Source organism: Benincasa hispida, chromosome 10 (assembly GCF_009727055.1).
Source record: "Benincasa hispida cultivar B227 chromosome 10, ASM972705v1, whole genome shotgun sequence".
NCBI classification, from domain to species: domain Eukaryota; kingdom Viridiplantae; phylum Streptophyta; class Magnoliopsida; order Cucurbitales; family Cucurbitaceae; genus Benincasa; species Benincasa hispida.
This window is the reverse complement of record NC_052358.1, coordinates 43,650,460-43,674,549: the sequence shown is the minus strand read 5'-3', so window position 1 is coordinate 43,674,549 and position 24,090 is coordinate 43,650,460. Positions and strand designations below refer to the sequence as shown.

Below are 24,090 nucleotides of genomic sequence, written 5' to 3'. Positions count from 1 at the left end.
GAATTTCATATTGTAGATTGAGTTCCCAGCTCCCAGATCAGACAAGTCCCCAAAAAGGTAGGTACATTGAGTTGGCAATCTGGCCACTCTCACCCATACTAATCAAAGGACTGCCCTTAAAGGTAGGAGTTCATAAAACACTTAGGATTGAGGTTGTGTCACCTATGACCATTTAGGTGAGATGCAAGTCTCTAGTATCAACAACGTTATATATAGAGGCTAGTCATCTTTTGATCCAAGTCTTATACAAACTCTTTATATAGAACACTCTCGCTCCATGTATCCACACGAATGGTCAGGATCTACCATCTCTAGTAGTTTACAATAGTTGCAAACCTCTACAAAGCGGGTCGTATCCGTAGTGTCACAAGGATCAAGTATCCCAACTTAATCCTTATACTACAGACCGATTTAGGTTATCACTTAAGACATGATCCACTTGTATATCACATGTACATGCTTAAATTCACATAAGATAACCAAGGAGCTTTGTTTATTAAATATGAGTAAATGCCAGAATTAAATAACACTTATTTTATTCATTAAACAATGTGTATCTTTACAAAACAATGAAACTCCGGGAGAACTAGGACACCAATCCTAACACTCATTGGGTCTGATAGTCGTTTAGGGCACCAAATGAGCTTCGTTCCCAAAACAATCTGACGCACTGCTTTTTCTCATCGTTCTGAACCCCTGGGTCCGTTTTCAAATTTTCACGCGGCGGAAAGTTCACGCACAAAAATTAGGCGTCGGGGGACCCCCATCGGGCCCGATAGTCGTTTGTGGACCCAAATGAGCTTCGTTCCCAAAACCATCTGGCGCATGACTTTTTTTGATCATTCTGAACACCTCGGTTCGTTTTCAAAATTTCGCCTGGTGGAAAATTTGGCCCAGAGGCACATCCGTCGAGCCCGTGAGCCATTTGGGGCATCGAATGAGCTCCGTTCCCAAAACCATCTGGCGCATGACTTTTTTTCATCGTTCTAAACCCTTGGGTCCGTTTTCAGATTTTTCCCCGATGGAAAGTTCGCGCACAAAAATTGTTCTCCGTGACACCCGAGAGTCGTTTGAGGCACCAAAGGAGCTATGTTCCCAAAATCATTTTGCACACGACTTTTTCTCATCGTTTTGAACCTCGGTTCGTTTTCAAATTTTTGCCTGCCGGAAAGTTCACGCACAAAAGTTTGGCCTCAGGGCACCCTCTCCATGTCTGATAGTCGTTTGGGGCACCAAATGACCTCCGTTTCCAAAATTGTCTGGTGCACGACTTTTTCTCATCGTTTTGAACCTCGGTTCGTTTTCAAATTTTTGCCTGCCGGAAAGTTCACGCACAAAAGTTTGGCCTCAGGGCACCCTCTCCATGTCTGATAGTCGTTTGGGGCACCAAATGACCTCCGTTTCCAAAATTGTCTGGTGCACGACTTTTTCTCATCGTTTTGAACCTCGGTTCGTTTTCAAATTTTTGCCTGCCGGAAAGTTCACGCACAAAAGTTTGGCCTCAGGGCACCCTCTCCATGTCTGATAGTCGTTTGGGGCACCAAATGACCTCCGTTTCCAAAATTGTCTGGTGCACGACTTTTTCTCATCGTTTTGAACCTCGGTTCGTTTTCAAATTTTTGCCTGCCGGAAAGTTCACGCACAAAAGTTTGGCCTCAGGGCACCCTCTCCATGTCTGATAGTCGTTTGGGGCACCAAATGACCTCCGTTTCCAAAATTGTCTGGTGCACGACTTTTTCTCATCGTTTTGAACCTCGGTTCGTTTTCAAATTTTTGCCTGCCGGAAAGTTCACGCACAAAAGTTTGGCCTCAGGGCACCCTCTCCATGTCTGATAGTCGTTTGGGGCACCAAATGACCTCCGTTTCCAAAATTGTCTGGTGCACGACTTTTTCTCATCGTTTTGAACCTCGGTTCGTTTTCAAATTTTTGCCTGCCGGAAAGTTCACGCACAAAAGTTTGGCCTCAGGGCACCCTCTCCATGTCTGATAGTCGTTTGGGGCACCAAATGACCTCCGTTTCCAAAATTGTCTGGTGCACGACTTTTTCTCATCGTTTTGAACCTCGGTTCGTTTTCAAATTTTTGCCTGCCGGAAAGTTCACGCACAAAAGTTTGGCCTCAGGGCACCCTCTCCATGTCTGATAGTCGTTTGGGGCACCAAATGACCTCCGTTTCCAAAATTGTCTGGTGCACGACTTTTTCTCATCGTTTTGAACCTCGGTTCGTTTTCAAATTTTTGCCTGCCGGAAAGTTCACGCACAAAAGTTTGGCCTCAGGGCACCCTCTCCATGTCTGATAGTCGTTTGGGGCACCAAATGACCTCCGTTTCCAAAATTGTCTGGTGCACGACTTTTTCTCATCGTTTTGAACCTCGGTTCGTTTTCAAATTTTTGCCTGCCGGAAAGTTCACGCACAAAAGTTTGGCCTCAGGGCACCCTCTCCATGTCTGATAGTCGTTTGGGGCACCAAATGACCTCCGTTTCCAAAATTGTCTGGTGCACGACTTTTTCTCATCGTTTTGAACCTCGGTTCGTTTTCAAATTTTTGCCTGCCGGAAAGTTCACGCACAAAAGTTTGGCCTCAGGGCACCCTCTCCATGTCTGATAGTCGTTTGGGGCACCAAATGACCTCCGTTTCCAAAATTGTCTGGTGCACGACTTTTTCTCATCGTTTTGAACCTCGGTTCGTTTTCAAATTTTTGCCTGCCGGAAAGTTCACGCACAAAAGTTTGGCCTCAGGGCACCCTCTCCATGTCTGATAGTCGTTTGGGGCACCAAATGACCTCCGTTTCCAAAATTGTCTGGTGCACGACTTTTTCTCATCGTTTTGAACCTCGGTTCGTTTTCAAATTTTTGCCTGCCGGAAAGTTCACGCACAAAAGTTTGGCCTCAGGGCACCCTCTCCATGTCTGATAGTCGTTTGGGGCACCAAATGACCTCCGTTTCCAAAATTGTCTGGTGCACGACTTTTTCTCATCGTTTTGAACCTCGGTTCGTTTTCAAATTTTTGCCTGCCGGAAAGTTCACGCACAAAAGTTTGGCCTCAGGGCACCCTCTCCATGTCTGATAGTCGTTTGGGGCACCAAATGACCTCCGTTTCCAAAATTGTCTGGTGCACGACTTTTTCTCATCGTTTTGAACCTCGGTTCGTTTTCAAATTTTTGCCTGCCGGAAAGTTCACGCACAAAAGTTTGGCCTCAGGGCACCCTCTCCATGTCTGATAGTCGTTTGGGGCACCAAATGACCTCCGTTTCCAAAATTGTCTGGTGCACGACTTTTTCTCATCGTTTTGAACCTCGGTTCGTTTTCAAATTTTTGCCTGCCGGAAAGTTCACGCACAAAAGTTTGGCCTCAGGGCACCCTCTCCATGTCTGATAGTCGTTTGGGGCACCAAATGACCTCCGTTTCCAAAATTGTCTGGTGCACGACTTTTTCTCATCGTTTTAAACCCCTTGGTCTGTTTTAAATTTTTTGCTCGACGTAAAGTTCACGCACATAAATTAGTCCGGGGGAACCTCCACTGAGTTCGGAGCTGTTTGGGGACCCAAATGAGCTCTATTCTGAAAACCGTCTGGCGCACCGCTTTTTTCTCATTGGTCTATACCCCTTGGTCAATTTTCAAATTTTTGTCCGCAAAAAGTTCGCGCACAAAAATTGGGCCACCCAAATGAGTTTTGTTCCCAAAAACCGTCCGACGCATGACTTTTTCTCATCTTCTTCGCAACCTTTGGTGTCGTTTTTTCAAAATTTTCGCCTGCGAAAAGTTCACGCACAAAAATTGGGCCCTGGGGAAACTCCTTCCGGCCTAGGATCCATTTGTGGCACCAAATGAATTTCATTCCCAAACCGTCCGGCACACGAATTTTTCTCATCATTCTGAACCCCTGGGTCCATTTTCAAATTTTCGCCCGGTGGAAAGTTCGCATATAAAAATTAGGCCCCAAGGCACCTCTACCGGGTTCGAGAGCCCGTTTTGGGCACCAAATGAGCTTCGTTCACAAAACCATTTGGCACACAGCTTTTTCTCATCTTTCTGAACCCTAGGGTTCATTTTCAAATTTTCGCCTGCGCGGAAAATTCTTGCACAAAAATTGGGCCCCGGGGTGCTTCTGCCGGGCCTGATAGTCGTTTGGGGTACCAAATGAACTTCGTTCCCAAAATCGTTTAGCGCACGACTTTTTGTCATCATTCTTAACCTTCTGCTCTGTTTTCAAATTTTTGTCTTGCTGAAAGTTCACGCACAAAATTGGGCCTCGGGGCACCCCGTCGTGTCAGGGAGCTGTTTGGGGCACCAAATGAGCTCCGTTCCTAAAACCGTCTGGCACACGGCTTTTTCTCATTGTTCTTAACCCCTGGGTCTATTTTCGAATTTTCACCCAACGGAAAGTTCACGCACAAAAATTGGGCCCTAGGGCATGGTTGTTGGGAATGATGTCCTAAATCTTTTTGTAATCTTATAGTTTGTAAACTTTGTATAAACACATTGTTGTTAATAAAATAAGTGTTATTTTATAAGCATATACTCAATCCAATAAACTAAGATCCGAGGTTATTTCATGTAATTTAAACAAGTATTTAGAGACATACGAGTTTACTTGTTTAAATAATAATCTAAATGGTCTATAGTAGATGGATAAGACTGGGTACCTTACATTAGTGACACTAATGATATGATCCACTTTGTAGGTGTTATAAGTGTTGTACAGTGCTACAAATGATCTGATCCTGATCATTTAGGTAGAGACATGTGAGCATGGGTATTCTATACGAAGAGTTTGTATAAGACCGGGCCACGAAATGATTAGTCTCTTTATATAAGCTATTAATAATATAGACTTACATTTCACTAGGATGACCATTGATGACAAAACCTGAATCCTGAGTGAGTTTTTAACTTCTGCTCATGAAGGCAGTCCTTTGATTTGTATGGGTAAGAGTGGCCAGATTGCCAATTCAACAAGCCTACCATTTTCGGGATTCGTCTGATTAGAGAACTGGGAACACAACTACACAAGACGAAATTCACTCTTTCCCCGATGTATGGGCAAGTAGATAAATTTCTCCCTTAAGGGCTGATTCTGGGTCTTGGACATAGTGACCACACCCTCTCCTAGCCCGAGAGGGACTTGGTCATAGTGGGACTATGACTTATTATACATTAGACGAATTAGTGGTATTTAAGGAGTTAGATGTAATTATAGGGGAAAACGGTAATTTTGGCCCAACTGTACTTACGAGCAATTTGTGAAGGGTCATCGCACTATTGATTGGTTATATCCAATGGACACAGAAATTTATCTTTAGTGCGAAGAGTGCAGTTGTCGGTCTTTAGTAGAGTGACTGGCAATTAAGGAATGTTGGGTAATTTAATTAAAGAGTTTAATTAATTATCCGAGTACCGTTGGAGCTTTAATCTACAGGTCCATAAGATCCCCTCTGTAGCTCAACAGGGATTTAATTGAAAATTAATTATTGATTAATTTGAATTGTTCAAATTAATTTAGGAAAACAATTATATATGAAATAATTAATTATAATATATTTGATACATTATAAATTAGAGGAATTTGAATATGATTCAAATACTAACTATATGAATATATATTCATGTAATTAAATTTAAATATAAATATTTATATTGAGAGGAATTAAATATTTGTATATGATCCAAATATCAATTATATGAATGAGATTCATATAAGTGAATTTAATGTAAATGTGATTTATAATAAATGTCATGTGAGAGAAAGTAAAATCTATAGTTTATGTTGTATTTGATGCAATATAAAACTATAGGCTATGTGTTATATTTGATATAACATATAGAGTATATATATAATAAACTAGTTATTATATACATATATTTTTATTTTATTAATTTAATTGAAATTAATAAAAAGGGAAGGAGTTACAATCCTTCTTTTATCCCAAGAGAATCAGAGGATTCTCGAATGATGGTGTCTGTTCTTAAGGAAGGAGATCTGCGTGGAGAAGGAGTTCCGTTCGTGGCTTGTACGAGGGATTTCTTGAAGAAAGAGGTTTTCAAAGGTAAGAGTTTTTAAAACTCTTTGTATTTGTTTTAAAGCATGCTATAATTTTTAAGTAAATGCATACCTGGTTGTTGTTTTATTGTAAAATTTTATATGCAATAAAAATGGAATTTAGGACGATATTTACTTCTACTCAAAGGATCTTTTTCTGAAAATTTCCTTCACAGTAAGAGTCATAAGAGGGTTGACATTTGCTGTCTTCACATTTCCTCCTAGCTCAAAAGGGTAAGCTTGGAGGGGGGAGTGACAATTACTTACTATATAAAACATATTTAGTATAATTCTTTATGTTTATGTTTTGTAATTTTTCTGTAACAAAATTGGAGCAAGGCGATAAATAGCTTTTGCATTGGGATTCAATCCTTTCAATAACACGCCGTTGAAAATCATGATGAGATCGAACACTTCAATCCTGTAGTGGAAGTGATGGAATCACATTTTTTGATTTTTTGAAATAATTAAAAATACTAAACAACCATAAAAGGGGGTTAAGCACTTTACCTTTACTAATACGTAACTACAACAAAATCTTCTTGTATTAGTATTCTCCTCCTTGAGTTCTTCCTTGATGGAGAATTTTTAGAGAATTATTCTCTAACTTTTTTAGAGAAAATATTTGCAGAATGATTGTAAAGATTATTGTTGTTGTGTCAAATGAGGACTCCTTGAGGTCCTATTATAGAACTTTATTAGGTCAATCCTAATTCTAGTAGGATAGACATATTTAAATACAATTATCTACTATAATATGTCATATTAAAAAGATAATCATATTTGTTGATTTTAATATCTCATATTTAAATGATTAATTATTTGAATCATATTCAAATAATTAAATATCCCAATATTTATCTTTAATTTTAAGGGTAATTTTTACAGATAGAAAAAAATGTCAAACTATTTACAGAAATAGCAAGAAAAACATGGATAGATACTGATAAACTTTTATCAGCGTCTATTATTGGTAAACTTTCATCAATTTCTTTCATTGATAAATACTGATATATTTCTATCAACCTTTATCAACCTCTATAAGAAAATATTAAAATTTTGCTATTTTGTGTAAACAGTTTCCCTTATTTTTTTTATTTTTGAACTCGTAATTTTAATTTCATTTAAATTAAATAAATAAGAATCCCATTCAAATTAAGTAATTAATTATTTGAATCTCATTCAAATAAATTAATTATACACATTATATAGTTGTAAGTTGAATCTCATTCAAATAGACTTTATAATAAAGTTTGTTTTAATTATATCCAATACCATTATTATTTTCATAAATTTGAACATTTCAAATTTTCTTTCAACATATACGATCCTTGTTGGTCAGTAGTGAGCTAGCAATGAGACCTTATAAACCTACAGATTATAAATTCCAATGATCCAATATTAATTAAAAACTCTTTAATTAATTAACTATATGACAAACTACTATAGACCCATAGTTGCATTCTTATGTACTGTAGGACAAATTGCGTTCATGGATATAATCATTATAAGTAAGATCATTTACGAGTTGTTCGTAATTACATGTAGGTCAAATGTTTGTTTTACCCCTGTAATCACCTATTTTCCTTAAGTACCACCTATCTTCTAATGAACAATTTTGTTTATAGTCCAACCATAAACTAAGTCCCTCTCGAGCGAGTGAGAGGGGTGGGGCCCTTTGTTCAAGGTCCCGTAGTTAGGGAATCACTCATCAACTTACCCTATACTAAAAGAAGTGAATTCCATATCGTGAGATTATGTTCCTAGCCCCCATTCGGTCAAGTCTCCAAACTAGTAGGCATATTACATTGGCGACTTGGAATTCTTTTACCCATGCAAATCAAAGGATAAGCTATCACAGATAGAAGTTCATAACTCACTTAGGATTATGATCGAGACATACATGATCATCTTGTGAAATATTAATCTCTTCCATTAACATATTTACAAAGAGAGACTAATTATTTTGCAGTCCAGTCTTATACAAACTCTTTGTATAGAATATCCCAATTCACATGTATTCACATGAACGAATTGAATCAAACCGTCTGTAACTATTACAAAATGGGTCGTATCCATAGTGTCACTAGAATAAGATACCAAACTCTATTCATATCCATAGGTTATTATTTGAACACGATCCACCTAGACAAGGTAGAATTCGTTCAATATATTAAGGATAATTTCATTATTTTAAAAGATTTAAAACACGCGTAACATCTTCCTGTGTTTTTGCTATTCTCTTGCCATCTTTGAAAATAGTTTCGTGTATTTGCATTTACAACAATTTTCCCAAACAAAAATCCATTTTAAAATTTTCAATAATTGATGAGATAGATTTTTTTATTATTATTATGGATCTTATTTATTATCTTTAATTATTCTTTAGAATATATTATTATAGCTAGTTTGAATGGATGGTCAATACGTGTTTCAATTTGATATAATCTCTTAAGGAGTGTTTGGAGTGTTGGGTTGGTTACTATAGTTAGTAGTTATTACAGGTGGGTTATAATAGTTAGTGTTTGGGGTGCATACTACTATAGTTTGAGTTATAATAGTTTGTGATTGTGGTATAATCTAATTTTATTTGGGTAGAAAATGGTAAACACGGTAACAAATAAGAAAATAAAGAACGAGTAACAAATAATAAAATATGTAGTAAAAAAGTTTTGAAATATCATTTACTATACTTAACTATAGGTTATAAATAGTTGTATACATTATTATTATATTTGATACCAAAATATGGAGTGAGTTAATCAACTTTCTAAAGAGCCCTTAACCCTTTTAGATAAGAAATACTCAAAAAAGGAAAATGAAAAAACACTTTTAGGAAGAAAAACGTATTTCGACCATTTTCAAAACCGTCTACCTAACAAGGTTGCGGGAATTAAGCATGAAGGATTAAATTGTATTTGACAATTACTTGAAATCCGGATCCGTACGAGTGAGACGAGTTTAAAGGTGTTTTTGTCCTCGTTTCGCTCGGTTCACTCTTGCGATCACTGTCACTCACTAGCCTTCGCTTTTCTTTGCTCCGTTTCCGGAGTCGCATTCGCCATCGACGCCCTTTTTCTTCTCCAACACTTTTTCCGGCATTGGATTTCGTTTCCGGCGACAGTCTTCAAGATAATATTGTACTTTTTCTTTTCTCTCTTTCTCCTGCAGTGGCTGGGTCTTTTTCTCCCATGATTTGCGTTTCTCTGTTCTCTTAGCATGAAGGTGTCTGTGGTTTCTAGGGCATTTCATCGTTTACATGTATTTCTTTAGAGCCTAATATGCTTTGATCAAATTTTCTCCTCCCGAGGAACGCTCATTTCTTTGTTTGGGTGTTTAAGAAGAACCTGAGGCAAAAGAGAGCAAAATCTCTTATGTTGCCGAACACTGTATGTGCTTTTTGTGTTGTTCTCGGAGTCTTCTACCATTCTACGAGCTGCATGCCTTTCGATTATTGGATCATTATACTTGTTAGTTTTTGTTTGTAGGGTTTCATTTCTATTCCATCGTGTTAAGGGTCTGATTATGGACTACCTCTTCCTGTTGTTCGCCATTTACCTGGAAATCCAAAATGCATTTAGCTCTGACATTTATTACTCGATTTCGTCAACTCTAAAACCATTGTCCTACTAGCGTTTTTTAGCACCAGAATGAGTTCAGGATTCGGGATATTTATTGTTTTGTTTTCTTTATTTCCTGCCTGATTTTAGTAAGGCAGCTCACTGATGGTTCTGAAATTAGTTCATTTATTGTTATTAGTTACAATTGTTAGCTTTTTCTGTTAAGCAGTTTCAGACTTCTTCTAGGCTACTTCTCTTCTATTTAAAGAGCAGTCCTCTGTTTGAAATCAGAATTAACGAGAAAGAATTTCTTCTGATATTTCTCTCCGTTGAAAACTCTCTCTATCGTGTAATGTTTTGAGATTTGATATCAGTCAAGGATTGTGTAGTTTCCGATGTGTATTTTGCTCTGCTACTTTTATAAATTTTTATATGATTGAGTTATGTATATGTATAATGAACAGGTTACATAAAAATGAGTTCAAACAGAGGGCGTGGGAAGCCTTATAGCTCAGATACCAACAATGAGAAGTCACCTAAGGAGAGCAATGTTTCTGGAATTTCTACCACTACACTAGACCATTTGAGTCAGGGTTTAGCGGATGTTAGCCTGGAATCTGGACAGGCGGATGGTGATTGGGAAGTTTATGCCAAAAAGTCCAGGAACAAAGCTGGAACCAATGCAACTAAACAATGGGGTGCCCAGAATTTTAGTTCTAAATCAACAGAGATAGCTCAAACGGCAGGTTCACGTAATGGTGGTGGACGAGGAAAGGCGCCTGGTAAGAATTGGCAACCACAAAACCCTGATGCAAGGAGAATGGCTGGACGAGGGAATGCTTGGCCACAATCCAGGGCTTCAGATGCTAATCATATAGCTGCACCAGCAGTAATCCCCCCTCCTCTGGGGCATGGTTGGAATTGGCAATCTAGGGCAGGTTCCAGTCAAAGTAGCGTATTGGAAGATGGCCAACATAGAGATGAATATAACCCAAACTCATATCCGAGTGACGAGAATGAAGGAGATGACAATGTTGATGATAAAGACAATGATTCTGATGATCTGGAGGATAGTGATGATGATGTCTTAAGTGATGATTTTGACTCTGATGTTAGTCAAGAGAGCCATGAAACTCGAAAAAAGAGTAGATGGTTTAAGAAATTCTTTGAGATTTTGGATAGTTTGACTGTCGATGAGATTAGTGAACCTGCAAGGCTGTGGCATTGTCCAGCATGCCAAGGAGGTCCTGGTGCAATTGACTGGTACCGTGGCCTGCAACCCTTGATGGCACATGCCAGAACGAAAGGATCTAAAAGGGTGAAGCTGCACAGAGAGCTGGCAGAACTGTTGGACAAGGAGTTGCGGCGTAAGGGAGCATCTATCATTCCTGCTGGTGAACTATTTGGTAAATGGAAAGGTCTGAAAGATGAGGACAAAGACCATGAGATTGTGTGGCCTCCTATGGTTGTTATTATGAATACAAAGCTTGAGAAGGATGAAAATGACAAGGTATGTTTTCAAACCAGCTGCTTGAAGATTGGACAGACTAGTGAATCGTGTTTTTATTTTTGTAATGCAGTTGTTTTCTTATATGCATTTTTGATATCTGACTAAGTTGTAAGGGGTGATTGCAGTGGATTGGCATGGGAAATCAGGAACTTGTTGAATACTTCAGTCTATATCTTCCTGTGAAGGCACGACACTCATATGGCCCCCAGGGGCATCGTGGGATGAGTGTTTTGATTTTTGAGCCCTCAGCAAAGGGTTATTTAGATGCTGAACGCCTGCACAAGCATTTCATTGAGCAAAGAACTGATAGAGATGCTTGGAATCGTGCGGGGAGGAATTTGTTTTATCCAGGTGGAAAGCGCCAACTCTATGGGTTTATGGCTCTAAAAGAAGACCTCGACGTTTTTAACCAGCACATGCAAGGTTTCACGACTCTCTCATCTTTCTTGGTGTCTGTATGACAGGAAATTTTAGGTCCCTGAGTATTTTCCTTTTCATGGAATGTGCTATTATTATTATTATGATGTGAAGTTTTGTTCTCTTTGTGATTTTTAAAATATTAAATAGGCAAATCTAAGATGAAATTTGAGATGAAATCATATCAAGAGATGGTCGTAGATCAGATAAGGCAAATGAGTGCGGACAACCAACAGCTTAGCTGGTTGAAGAACAGGGTCGTAAAAGAAAGGAATAAGGCTAAGGCCTATGAAGAATCTCTTGGTAAAGTGTGTGAAAAGCTTCGGATGACCAAGAAAGAAAATAGAATTGTTAGAGAGAGAACCCTAATGCAACACGAAGAGAATAAAGAAGAGGTATGTATGCCATTTCAACTGGGAGTCTTAGTGATTAAAATAGATTTTAGTCGGAGGTCTAACTGTTCAACATGGTTTATATTCCAGTCATTGATGAAATGGTGTTTAGCTTTGATGATGGCACTTCGAAATGATTTTCTTTTTAATGCTCTCAGTAACCTTCTATGTTTTCCCATGATGAAGATGCAAATGCAAGAACAATTTTTCAAAGAACAAATCAAACTATTGCATGAAACGAGGGACGAAAAGGAAGAGAATTTTGAAAGGTTGCAGCAGGAGGAACGTGAGAAGATGAAACAAACGAATGGAGGCCGTTCAAATACAGATGAATATAGAAGCAGGTAATTCAGATAGTTGTTTGCATAAATCTGTGTTTAGTCATTCATACAACCCCGGATACTGGGAAAGCTATGCTATGACTATGAGAAAAACTGCGTTACAAATTTCATGTAGTTTAACTGTTGCATTTTTTGCTTAGGGTGGAGGAGCTTGCAAAGTTCATAAAGTTCCAAGAGAAGGAGATGGCAGAGTTTGTAACAGAGAGGGAGGAGCTGATAAAAGTTCATGACGAAAAGATGGTAGCAATGAAACAGAGACATTGGGAGGAAGAAGTTAAGCTGGAGGAAGAGTTCAATGCAGAACTAACTCGGCTGATGGATAAATATTCCCCTCAGAGTTCTAAAGATGCAGAAGTGCAGTCGAGTTGAGGGTCGGGTCGAGGCAATGGTGAAGGTAAGAAAGTGTTTTACATGGGATGATGATAGTCCTTTGCTTGCAACTAAGAACGGTATCTACTGAGGAGAGTCACAATCTGTTTTCCTCTCCTAACTTATGCTATTCTCAAACACAGCGGTATAGGATAAACCAAAAACGGTTGAATCTTAGGGTTTTGGTTGAGCTTCTGAACACGTTATGACTCTGCCTACTGTGGTATATAATGATAACGTTTTTCCATTTAAAGATTAAACTGCACCTTAGGGGATAGCTTTCTCGATCGATTGAGTTCAGTTGGAATATTTTAGGTTACTTAGGTGAACGTAAAAATGGATTTTTAATTCTAAAATTATTTTGTAGAATAACCTTTAACTTCTTTTTTAAGTAACTAGTGACAGAAATAAAACCGTGTTTATTTGCATGTTCATTGTTATTATGGTCTATAAATTTTGAATATTGTTCTATTTTGGTTTTTACATTTTTAAAATATTTGTTATAGTCTGAAATTTTTTTAAAAAAATGCTTACAGGTTTTTGCTATTAAAATTTTGTTAACTTCCTAACGATGTTTAATCTATCAAATAAGTTAACCACACTAAAAAATCTAAAGTCATTTTTCGTTCAAAATTTTTGTCGTTCACTATTTTGATTCGTTGGTAGTTGACATTTTAATCTTTATTTTATTCAACACATCTAGAGTTAAAAAAATATATGCTCCTCAAATCTCCATCTAAGTTTTAACAAAATTTTAAGATTAAAGTAAATAGTTTTCAAAAGTTTAGAGATTGGATTTATACTTTATTGATAGTTGGGTTTCAAATAAAAAAGAGGTATATGCTATAATTATCATCCTTTTGGTTTGAATCATTTTGAGGTTAGAAATTTAATTCCTTATTTATTAAAACAACAATAATAATATAGACTCCTTTCCTCAAGTCTAGTGAACATCAATGGAATGCAAATTTTCATCTAACTTCTCTTGATGTAAAACGGAGGTTTATTGTTTAGTGTTCAATATCTTATTTAAAAAGGATATTCCAATTTATAATATGTTTTCAATAATTAAAGCAAGGCCATGAAAAAAATTGTACCCTGCCTAAGTATCTTCTTGCATGGCCATTCCTTTTCTATTCTTCCATCATTTATTTTCCCTAATCTGCCACTATAATGGCCTTGCCCTCTTTAGTTATAGATCATTTGGATCAATGAGGAGGCTCAGAAACAGTACCCTTGGAACAATTTGTGAAAATAGTTTCGCCCCCCCCCCCTTCTTTCGGCCTCGTCATCTTAATTGAAATGTGACAGATTTTAGTATAAGTTTTTATCATAGTTCGGTCCTCTAAATTCTAAATTGAATTAGAACGATCTCTTAGAACCTAAAAGAATTGAAAATAAATTTCATATTCAATCAAGGTCGTTTTAAACTATATTATAATTTGATACGTAGACTTAAAATAGGTGACAATTAAAATTTTCATTTTAGGTCGTCACACAATTCTAAATCTTAATTTCTATTAACAAATTGTAAAAAGGTTTTAGCTTAAAAATAAAAAATAGTTTTGAAATATTTACAAAATATCAAGAATAAGTAATATTACAAATTTTGACCCTGTGAAATCATTTGTCCTGTATGGATAGTTGAAATGAATTAAGGAATCTGAATTTAGTTAAATCTGGGACACTTTTTTTCGTGAAATCGAATATGGAAGAATTAAAAAGATTAAAAAATCTTCAATATTATAAGAGTAATGATTAGATGCAGTCTTACATCTCAATTACACAAAAAGGATATTAGAAAAAAATTATTTAAAAAAAATAAAAATATCATGACAATATTTTAAATGAACTATTCACCATCTTCTTCTTATTTTAACTTTTAGGGAAATTAAAAAATATTTAAAAGAGTTTCAAAAGTAGAAAAAAAGTGAATAGGATAATTTTTAAAAAAATTTTAAATGTATTTTTCCCCTAATTTAGAAAATAACAATGAAGAACAAATAAACACTTGCTTTGAGAAATACGATAATCATTGAGACATGAGAGATGGAGAAGACGAAGGGAGGCGTAGAGAAGCATACTGATAGTGATGATGATCGGAAGGTAGCTTTCGCCATGGATGACCTTCCTTTCAGATTTTTCCAGTTCTTTGTGCTGGCTGCTCTTCGCATTGATCTCATCCAACCTGGTCGCATCCTTTGCTCTCTCAAAGTTCCTGATCGTTTGCTCGTATGCCTTTTTTTTCCTCCTTCTCCTACTTGTTCTTTTGCGCAATTTCGATTCAATCCATCGCTAGCTCTTCTCTAGATTCAGTCGCTGATGAGACTCTACTCGCCTTTTCTATTTGGCTATTGATTTCTCTGTTTACTGCTTCATGTTCCATTATAAAGAACGAGAACAATTCCTTGCGCGAAGGAGCCTCGGCGTTACTCGTCGATTGTCTAGGTCATGCAGCGGTGAAGACTTTGGGCCCTTCCTCCACCGGAGTCTCCCTCGAAGTCAACCTCTCCTTTTTGGATGCTGCTTATGCCGACGTTAGTTCCACTTTCCCCTTTTTCTGTTTCTTTGATGTTCATCACTTTACTTAGTCTCTAATTTTGTTGTTGTGTATTTTTTTAAAAAATTATTTACTTATTTATTATTTTTTAAATCTACTACTAACTGATAGGGAAATTCAAATTCCTGGTCCATCTATTGTCAATCTAAATTTCGACTCCTTATTACGGAAGCTGTCTATTGATCAGATTTCTACCTGGTGATGTAACGAACAACACACAATTAATTTTTTTTTCTCTCTAATGTAAAATTCCACTCTCCCCTCACTCGATGAAAAGAGGGTAGAAAATAAAGTGGATTTTCATGATTTATCATTTCGTAGAAAGCAATTCTTGGGGCTAATAATTGAAGAATTGTGGGGATTTGAAGATTGGACTAAACTGTCTGAGGTGTTGAGAATCCCACATTGGAAAAATTAAGGGGATTCACTATTTATAAGATAGATGAGTTACTCCTTTCATTGCCAATTGGTTTTGAGATTGAATCCCATATTATGAAACATGGTATGTCCAAACGGGTGATGTCGGTCCAATAAAAATAAATTGTGATCCGATCAAGATTGGTGAACCCAAAAGAGGCACCATCTATGAAACTACGCTTAGATATTAGCTTGATTCTCATTTTCAAGACACTAATCGCAAATGAACAGAAAAATAGTTATACATTTTGACATTATTTTTAAAACTATTATTGGATAAAGAAGTTCCGTCCAGCTTTTAGACTTGAATGGATTTAATCATTCAACAGATTCTCAAGAGTGGTCGCAAGGAAAATAATTCTTCCAAGCGAAAGAGAACGTGGGCACACTCACGCTCTACTGCTATTAGAAGAGTTGTCTGCAGTTCCTAGATCTAGGAATAACTACATTATGACAAGTAAAGAATTCCCTAGATTTTCGAAGAATCGTGTTCTTGGATTCCTAATTTGCTACACATAGCTAATCCGTGAAAGACGACGATTCTATGGAAGTTGTAAAGGAAAAGAGATGATCATTGTAGGAATCTGACCTGAACTTAAATGAGAGTTGCTAATCTAAGCATTGCTTAATTTGTTAAGGCATCATTCCTCGATCAAATGGACATTGTATCAACTGTTACTATAATTTTTTCTTTTGCCTTTTTGTTTTCCCTGTGTTGGTAGGCCATATTTTTGTCTGTCTTGGTCTTGATACTTTGATTTGTTTTGATAAAAGGTAGCTTCTTTAATGAGAGTTGCTAATCTAAGAACTTAAATGAGAGTTGCTAATCTAAGAATTGCTTCATTCCTTGATCAAATGGACATTGCATCAACTGTTACTATAATTTTTTCTTTTGCTTTTTTGTATTCCCTGTGTTGGTAGGCCATATTTTTGTCTGTCTTGGTCTTGATACTTTGATTTGTTTTGATAAAAGGTAGTTTCTTTATGTACAAAAAAGAATTTACTGATTTAGTTTGCACATCAGCCATGGATGGTAAAGTGTGTTATGTTTCTTTGGTTGCCTTTACATGGCTTCAGTCATTTCCTTGTATCCTTCCCGTTGAACCCGTTCTTTTTGTCTGGTGTTTTAGGAGGAGATTGAGATTGACAGCAAGGTTTTGCGAATGGGAAAGACCATTGCAGTAGTTAATGTTGAATTTAGGAAGAAAATCAATGGTAAAATTATTGCTCAGGGTCGCCTCACCACCTACGTACCCGTCTCCAGCAAGTTGTAGTCATGAACTTTCAATATTGGACGTTGATTTTCCTCTCCCTCATGTACTGATACTGTTTGTAATTTCTATAATGTTAATTGTCAAACATATCGTTTTATTTTTTTTTATTCTTCCATATTTGTAAAAGGGTTTTCTCCTGTATAAGAAGACCTTAATTGTACATATTCATTAGAAAAAAGAATGATAATTATTTTATTTCTCCAATTTTAAGATGGTATCAAAATAAAGAATTTTTTTTAAATAATATTTTTTTAATAAATAATGACAAAAATAGGGTTGGAGGGAAACATTTTCTAAGAATAGGTGTTTTGGGAAACTATTGACAAAATTTGGGTAGTGGAATCGTGTATCGGGTACATGATTTCCATGTGGCAAGATCAGCATCATGGACCGGTCAGACGCAAACTCATGGATCTGGTTCACGATTTGCTTATTTATTATTATTTTTTTTTAAAGTTTGTTGATTGTTTTTTTTAATCGTAGATGTACAACAATATTAAAACTTTAGGAATTGATCTATAAATTCCTTCATTATTAAACTTAATTATATATTTAATCTACAATGAAAACATCTTGCACTCATTAAAAAAAAAACCATGATATTAAAAAATATTTACAATTAGTTTTTTAATTTACAATTTGAAAATGATACAAGGTGGGATTTAAAAACGACCCCTCTGGTCCTTACCTCTCATGAGGTTGTCTTCGTGTCCCTCTAAATTAGGTTCACCATGTTGTCGCCGTCGTCTACGACGAATACGTCTTCGATCGGTGTCAACAACATTGAGTCGTCTTATTTGTTGAATAGTACCTTCTACGTTGACAAATGTTTGCTGACACGTTGACAAATGTTTGCTGACACATTGAACCCAATTCTAGTAAGTTGTTATGCACTGAATATTGTTGAACATCGCCGATAAAATTATTCTGTATAATAAAAAAATAAATATTAAACAATATTCATATCATATATATGAAAAATGTCTGATTTTAAATCTCTTACCATGCAGTAATAGTAAGCGCCGTCAAGTGTGATAAATCGTCTCGTTATCGAATTGTACCAGGAAAAGTAGTCGTCTGATATAGTTAGCCCATTTGTTAATTCTCCCTATACACAACGATCATGTCGTCCATGCCAGTAGGATAAATATTTCGCATGGATTCGACGTCAGTCTTGGTCATGCTTACCTCTCAAATCGATCTGGTGTAGTGCTAAGAGTGTATAGGACAACGAAAGTATCATTTTTCGTAGACCGAACTGTCTCAATACACTATTTGGATGATGCCACTCTACTATATAGAAGCATATAAAAGGGCTAACGGTCAACCAGATGTCTTCACCATCACGACAATAATCAGGTAAGGATGACCAAATCTGTTGTGTGTATGGCGTCCAAATAATCTAAAAAAAAAAAAAAATAATAAGTATACATATAAAATGTTTTAAATATTCATTCATAAACACATTTACTACCTAATTGTGCATCAGCATGTCGAATATTTTTCTATACACGAGCAACATATTTGCTGATTGTTCAGAGGAAGCTAATACACCATTCCATCTAAAATTATAAAAAATACAATTAATTTATATTCTTACATAAAATGGTAACGAAATAAATATATAAATGAAATAATACCTGACACTAAGTGTACGATGATCTAGGACTTGTGGTGCTATAATTGGAAATCGATCATAAGCCCATACTTGTAATAGTATCAGTGGCCCCGCTATTTCCAACGCTTGTGCATTGGAAGCCCGACAAAGTTCTCTATACAACCATGCAAGACATGCACCACCCCACGAGTACGTATCCGCGTGCTCGAAATCAGACAATAGTGGGAGGAACATGAGATGTACCAGAGTATTTGACTTGTCAGCAAATAAAAATCCTCCAATAAGTTACAGGATGTATGCTCATGCGTACCTAAGTACGCTGATGTCGTCGGCATCAGGAGGTAATTCTGGAAACTGGGACGCCAACCAAGGGATACTCAATCTTGATCCCTTCGCCTAAGAGCTTTTCACAAACGTTCTTCCAGTCATACTGTAGTGAACCTGTCAATGGTTGCCCGTCCACTCATAACCCAAATTGTATGGCAACATCCTGCAGCGTAATCGTACATTCCCCACAAGGCAGGTGAAATGCGTGGGTTTCTGGTCTCCAGAGCTCAACTAAAGCAGTAATAAGTTGCCAATCAAGCTGAATGAAACCAATTTGTGCAACCCCAAGAAAACCTGGCTGTTGAACATATGGAATAATGCGGTGATCAAATGGGATAGTATGTTGTGTAGTCGCCTCACTTCTCCGACAACTCAACACTACAGTGGAAGAACTATCCCATACTGTCTGTGAACGATGCGTATTTTGTTGGTACAATTGTATAGGATTAGAAGGACCAGACTCCATTACTTAAAAAGTTCAAATTACATTACATAATAAAATTCATGACATAAAAGATACATAAAAAGTACATAAAATAAATAAAATTACATAAAATAAATTCATTACATAAATTCATTATAAGTACATAAGGAATACAAGCACATAAAATATACAATTACATGAAAATTATAAGTACATAAAGAATACAAGTACATAACATATACAATTACATGAAAAATATAAATACATAAAGAATACAAATACATAAAATATTCAATTACATGAAAAATATAAGTATATAAAGAATACAAGTATATAAAATATACAAGTAAAAAAAAAAATACACCTAATGACTTGAATATGATGAAGCACCCAGTATACGTTGTGGACAAGTGCGTCTGTTATGTCTTTTTTTTTTTTTTTTTGCAAATTGTACATCGCACTTTTTGGCTTGCTTCTCTCCAATCCATTTCATTATGAATGCGCGTACTTTTTGGCCTATCTTGTTCTCTTATAAGTCCGCATTTGGACGAACTTCTGTAAATGATAATTCTGGCCAATAATCTGGGTGTTGAATTGGATGGAAGCAGACTTCATAACAACGCTTGAAATTAGACAATTTATAGCATTCATCAATAAGTGGTAGGTATGTCATATGCATGTAATTACAAACTGCAATTACATGAGAGCATGGAATCTTGAATGATTGCCACTTATTGCAAGAACATGTCCTTTCTTTCAAGCTCAAAACTTGGGTGTGCTGTCCTTTATAGGGAAAAATCATACTTATGCCGGTTTGTACTTCGAAAGTTTGACTTTCCCTATCAATGGATGTCATCGTATGTGCCGATACTTGTTTTTCCTACCTCTTTAGTTTTTTAGGGCATATTCTGTATATATGTCCCCACAATTGAGTGCTTCATTGATTTCTTGTCTCCGGCGTTCAAAATACAGTATTGTGCGATAGAATGTTGACCTAACCAAAGAAGTAATTGGTAACATTCTAGCACCTTTGAAAACACCGTTCATGCATTTAGCTGCATTGCTTGTTGTTGATATTTAGGAATGGATTGTTTTATTTATTATTAAGGACGGATGAGGTTGTACATGAATTCATGCGTTTGACATGGCTTATGTGTTTGCACCTATGCGTCTGAGGTCATGCGTCGGAATGAGGATGCGTTAAACTAATATGCAATGACCACGCATTCCTATCACAAGTTTTCTTACTCTTGCGCCAAGTATAACACAAACACAAGTTTCTCGGGTAATCCGTGGTCGAACACAGGGACTTGTCACTTAATAATTCTTGTGAAGCAATGCGTTTGAGGCGATGAAAAGAAAAATAGAAAGAAGTTTAAAGGGTGTACACACTCTTCCTACTCCTAACTAAACAGATTGAGCATTAGAAGACTTGCAATGAGAATAAGTAGAGACACAACAACCATTAATGCCTAGTAATGTTTATTATCTTAAATCGCCCGAGTAATCCCAGCTCATTGCACTAACGAGTCGCACACCTCTCGGTGGTCAGCCGCATGACTATATCTCTATAGTGCATGGTTGCGTCGAGCATAAGATTATGCCTATCTCTAGGAACAATGCGAACTTTGCTTTAGTGCGTTCCATCTCTTACCTTCTCAGGCAGTTAGACACGACTATTTAACTTATAGACAAGCAATGCAACATCCCATAGACAGGCGTTGCTACAGCCTTTCACCAAGCAAAAAGGATTAACTCACTATACTCGCACAATGCACACATCTCGGTGGGTTGCTTCATGCGTCCTATCTCTAGGCTACACGATTAAACATGCGATTGTCTTTGATAAATAAACGCTGAAGATAAACTATGATAGAGATGAAGATGATGAAGAAAACGGTAATGGAGGAGTTAAAATTTGCATTGATCACAAAATATCTTAATATCTTAAGCTAAAATGTAATACAACACAGAGATTAGAAGGGAAAGGAAGGACTTTACGTCAAGGCTGCCGGTGGTGCCATGGTTGAATGGTGGAGATGTCTCTCTCGAGCTCTATCTCTGGTGAATGCTCCAATCGTCACTCGGTCTGGGTTGTGGAAATGAAGAATTCTCACTGAAAATCTCTTTCAAGCTCTCATCTGTGATCACAAACTTCTGCCTTGAGGCAGAAATTCGGATGTCTTGAAATGAAGATCCAAAAGGCTATTTATAGAGTTTAAACGCCGACAGCTATAATGATTGTGTTATGGCTCACTGATGCTTTTGTCGCGGTATGGGCAATGTCACATCGCCTTATCTTATTGATACTCCCAAGGTATGCATCCGAGCTTGATTCAGCTGAAGCATCAACGTGTTCTACCCATCTTGCGATCGTCCTTCTATTATGGTCGTTACTCTGTGGCCGCAATTTCCAATTGATTACCGTATTCGCTTGATCATTGCAACTTCCATGCGATGGACGCATACGATCACCGCAACTTCCCTGCAATGGACACATACGACTACCGCAACTTCCATGCGTTGGACGCATATGATCACCGCAACTTCCATGCGTTGGACGCATACGATCACTGCAACTTCCATGCGATGGATGCATACGATCCAACTTTCAGCGCATGCATTTGTCTGTGATTGTTTATTTCAAACGTATGCATTTTATTCCTGCGATAGTTATAAAAATAGATATTTTGGCATGGAGTAACGCATAATATTGGGGTCAGTGAGGATTTAGGTGCTAATTGTCGCAAAACTCAATTTTTTGCAAATTCTAAATATTATCACCACATTTTCTACTTATTAGCCCTCATGATTCTAAGTAAAAGGCTTATAATAACTGGAATTTCTGTCAGTTATCACTTGTCATCCACCCATAGCGGTACCTACCGTCATGTGACTGTGTCCATTTTTCCAAGTCAATGTCTGAAAAAAATTCAAGACATTCAGGGTGCAATTGTTTCAATTCTTTCATGCACCGAATGAACTTATGACTTTGGTGTTGATTTTCGGCCTTAAACACCAATTTTTTTAGTTGCTTTGATTTTTATTTTGTATTGAAATTACTGGCAACATGACGAAGACAATATCGATGGTACGCTCTGGATTCACTCCAACCAATTTCTTCATTATTAATTGCAACAAGAATGCCCTTATGTTTATCAGAAATCAAGCAAATACCATCTCTTTGGGTAGCATATTCACGCATTGCTAAAAAAACTATGACCAACTGGACGAATTCTCACATTCGACGATAGAAAAAGAAAGGAGAAATATATATCCGTTTACATCAATAGATAAGGTTGTCAATAATTGACCCTTATACTTTCTGTAGGGATGAGTTCCATCAATCTGGATTAATGGTCTACAATGGTTGAACCATTCTCTTGTAGGACCAAAAGACCAAAAAACTCGTCCATAAATAGTCGTACCTGGCACATCAGAGGGAAGGAAAAACCAATCTGTTCGTGTTCCTGGATTGTAATGAACAAGAGCACTCAACCAATATGGAAGCTCCGAATATGATTCCTCCCAATCACCAAACACAACAATCAACGCTTTCCTCTTGGCTTGCCACACCCGTCTATAATTGACATTATAGCCATATTGTTTTTTAATGGCTTCTTAGAGTAGGGCCACAGGTACTCCAGATCAGCTCTAACCAAATTTTGAATTTCAATACTAATGAAATTTGAATCAAGCTGTGAATGATCCTATGTCAATTTTGAAAACAAACATGAGTGTTCTCCTTGAAGTTGAGTGATTTTGAACATCCCATGAATTTTACGCCGATATGCCCGTAACCTCTAAGCACAACCGTCACTCCATGATTTACATTTAACATACCAAAGATCCTGATTTGATTCCACTACGACAATTTCGTAGTGTTCTGTCACACAATATTTTTTTACAGTAAGCTGTAAATCTTCTTTGGTATTAAACAACATTCCTTTTTGTACTAAACTACAGTTATCTACACCTATATTCATTTCTTCCAAAGTAGACCCTAGTTCACACGTTGAATTTGTCATTTTCCAATCTATTTGGGTGAACATTTCTGACGGTACCAACTCAAGATCATGTTCACTACTACTTTCGTTTCCAAATAATTCATCAACTTCAACGTCAATGTCACTATCTCTATCATTTCCAGGTTCAAGAATAACTAAAGACGCATCCAATTGACAAAAAATATGTTAATATGTCAACCCAACAAAATCCAATTTCTAAGTTTAACATATAAGATCTAAATATTATACATTTAAATTAGCCCAAATCTAAGATTTGTAAACTATATATTTAAATCAGCCCAAACAAATAAAAAAAAAATATAAGATCTAAGATTTAAGATTTATAAATATATAAGATCAGCCCAACAAATACATATAAGAACAGCCCAACAAATTCATATATTTCTAAGTTTAACATACATATATTTCTAAGTTTAAATCAGCCAAAACAAATAAAAAAACATAAGATTTAAAATTTAAGATCTACAAACATATACATATAAGATCAGCCCAACAAATTCATATATTTCTAAGTTTAACATACATATATTTATAAGTTTAAATCATACATATAAGATCAGCCCAACAAATTCATATATTTCTAAGTTTAACATACATACATTTATAAGTTAAATCAGCCCAAAAAATAAAAAAATATAAAATCTAAGATTTAAGATCTACAAACATATACATATAAGATCAGTCCATCAAATACATATAAGATCAGCCTAACAAATTCATATATTTCTAAGTTTAAATCAGCCCAAACAAATAAAAAAAATATAAGATCTAAGTTCAGATGATTATATATTGAAAAACAACTAGAGAAAGAATT

At 36.4% G+C, this 24,090-nt stretch overlaps 2 protein-coding genes across 2 annotated transcripts; both read left to right on the top strand.

The window, feature by feature from the left end:
- The first annotated feature begins 9,013 nt into the window (after nucleotides 1–9,013).
- Nucleotides 9,014–12,888, top strand: LOC120088246 (protein SUPPRESSOR OF GENE SILENCING 3). Its single transcript, XM_039045399.1, is given in 7 exon segments — nucleotides 9,014–9,179; nucleotides 10,064–11,109; nucleotides 11,235–11,532; nucleotides 11,677–11,921; nucleotides 12,105–12,262; nucleotides 12,400–12,592; nucleotides 12,594–12,888. Coding segments are annotated over 6 exon segments (2,055 nt in total). The 5' UTR covers nucleotides 9,014–9,179; nucleotides 10,064–10,074; the 3' UTR covers nucleotides 12,720–12,888.
- Nucleotides 12,889–14,596: 1,708 nt separating this feature from the next.
- On the top strand, nucleotides 14,597–17,083 carry LOC120088247 (putative esterase F42H10.6). Its single transcript, XM_039045400.1, has 3 exons — nucleotides 14,597–14,860; nucleotides 15,022–15,165; nucleotides 16,736–17,083. The coding sequence occupies exons 1-3, from the start codon at nucleotides 14,678–14,680 to the stop codon at nucleotides 16,877–16,879; spliced, it is 471 nt and encodes a 156-aa protein (XP_038901328.1). The 5' UTR covers nucleotides 14,597–14,677; the 3' UTR covers nucleotides 16,880–17,083.
- Nucleotides 17,084–24,090: the final 7,007 nt, after the last annotated feature.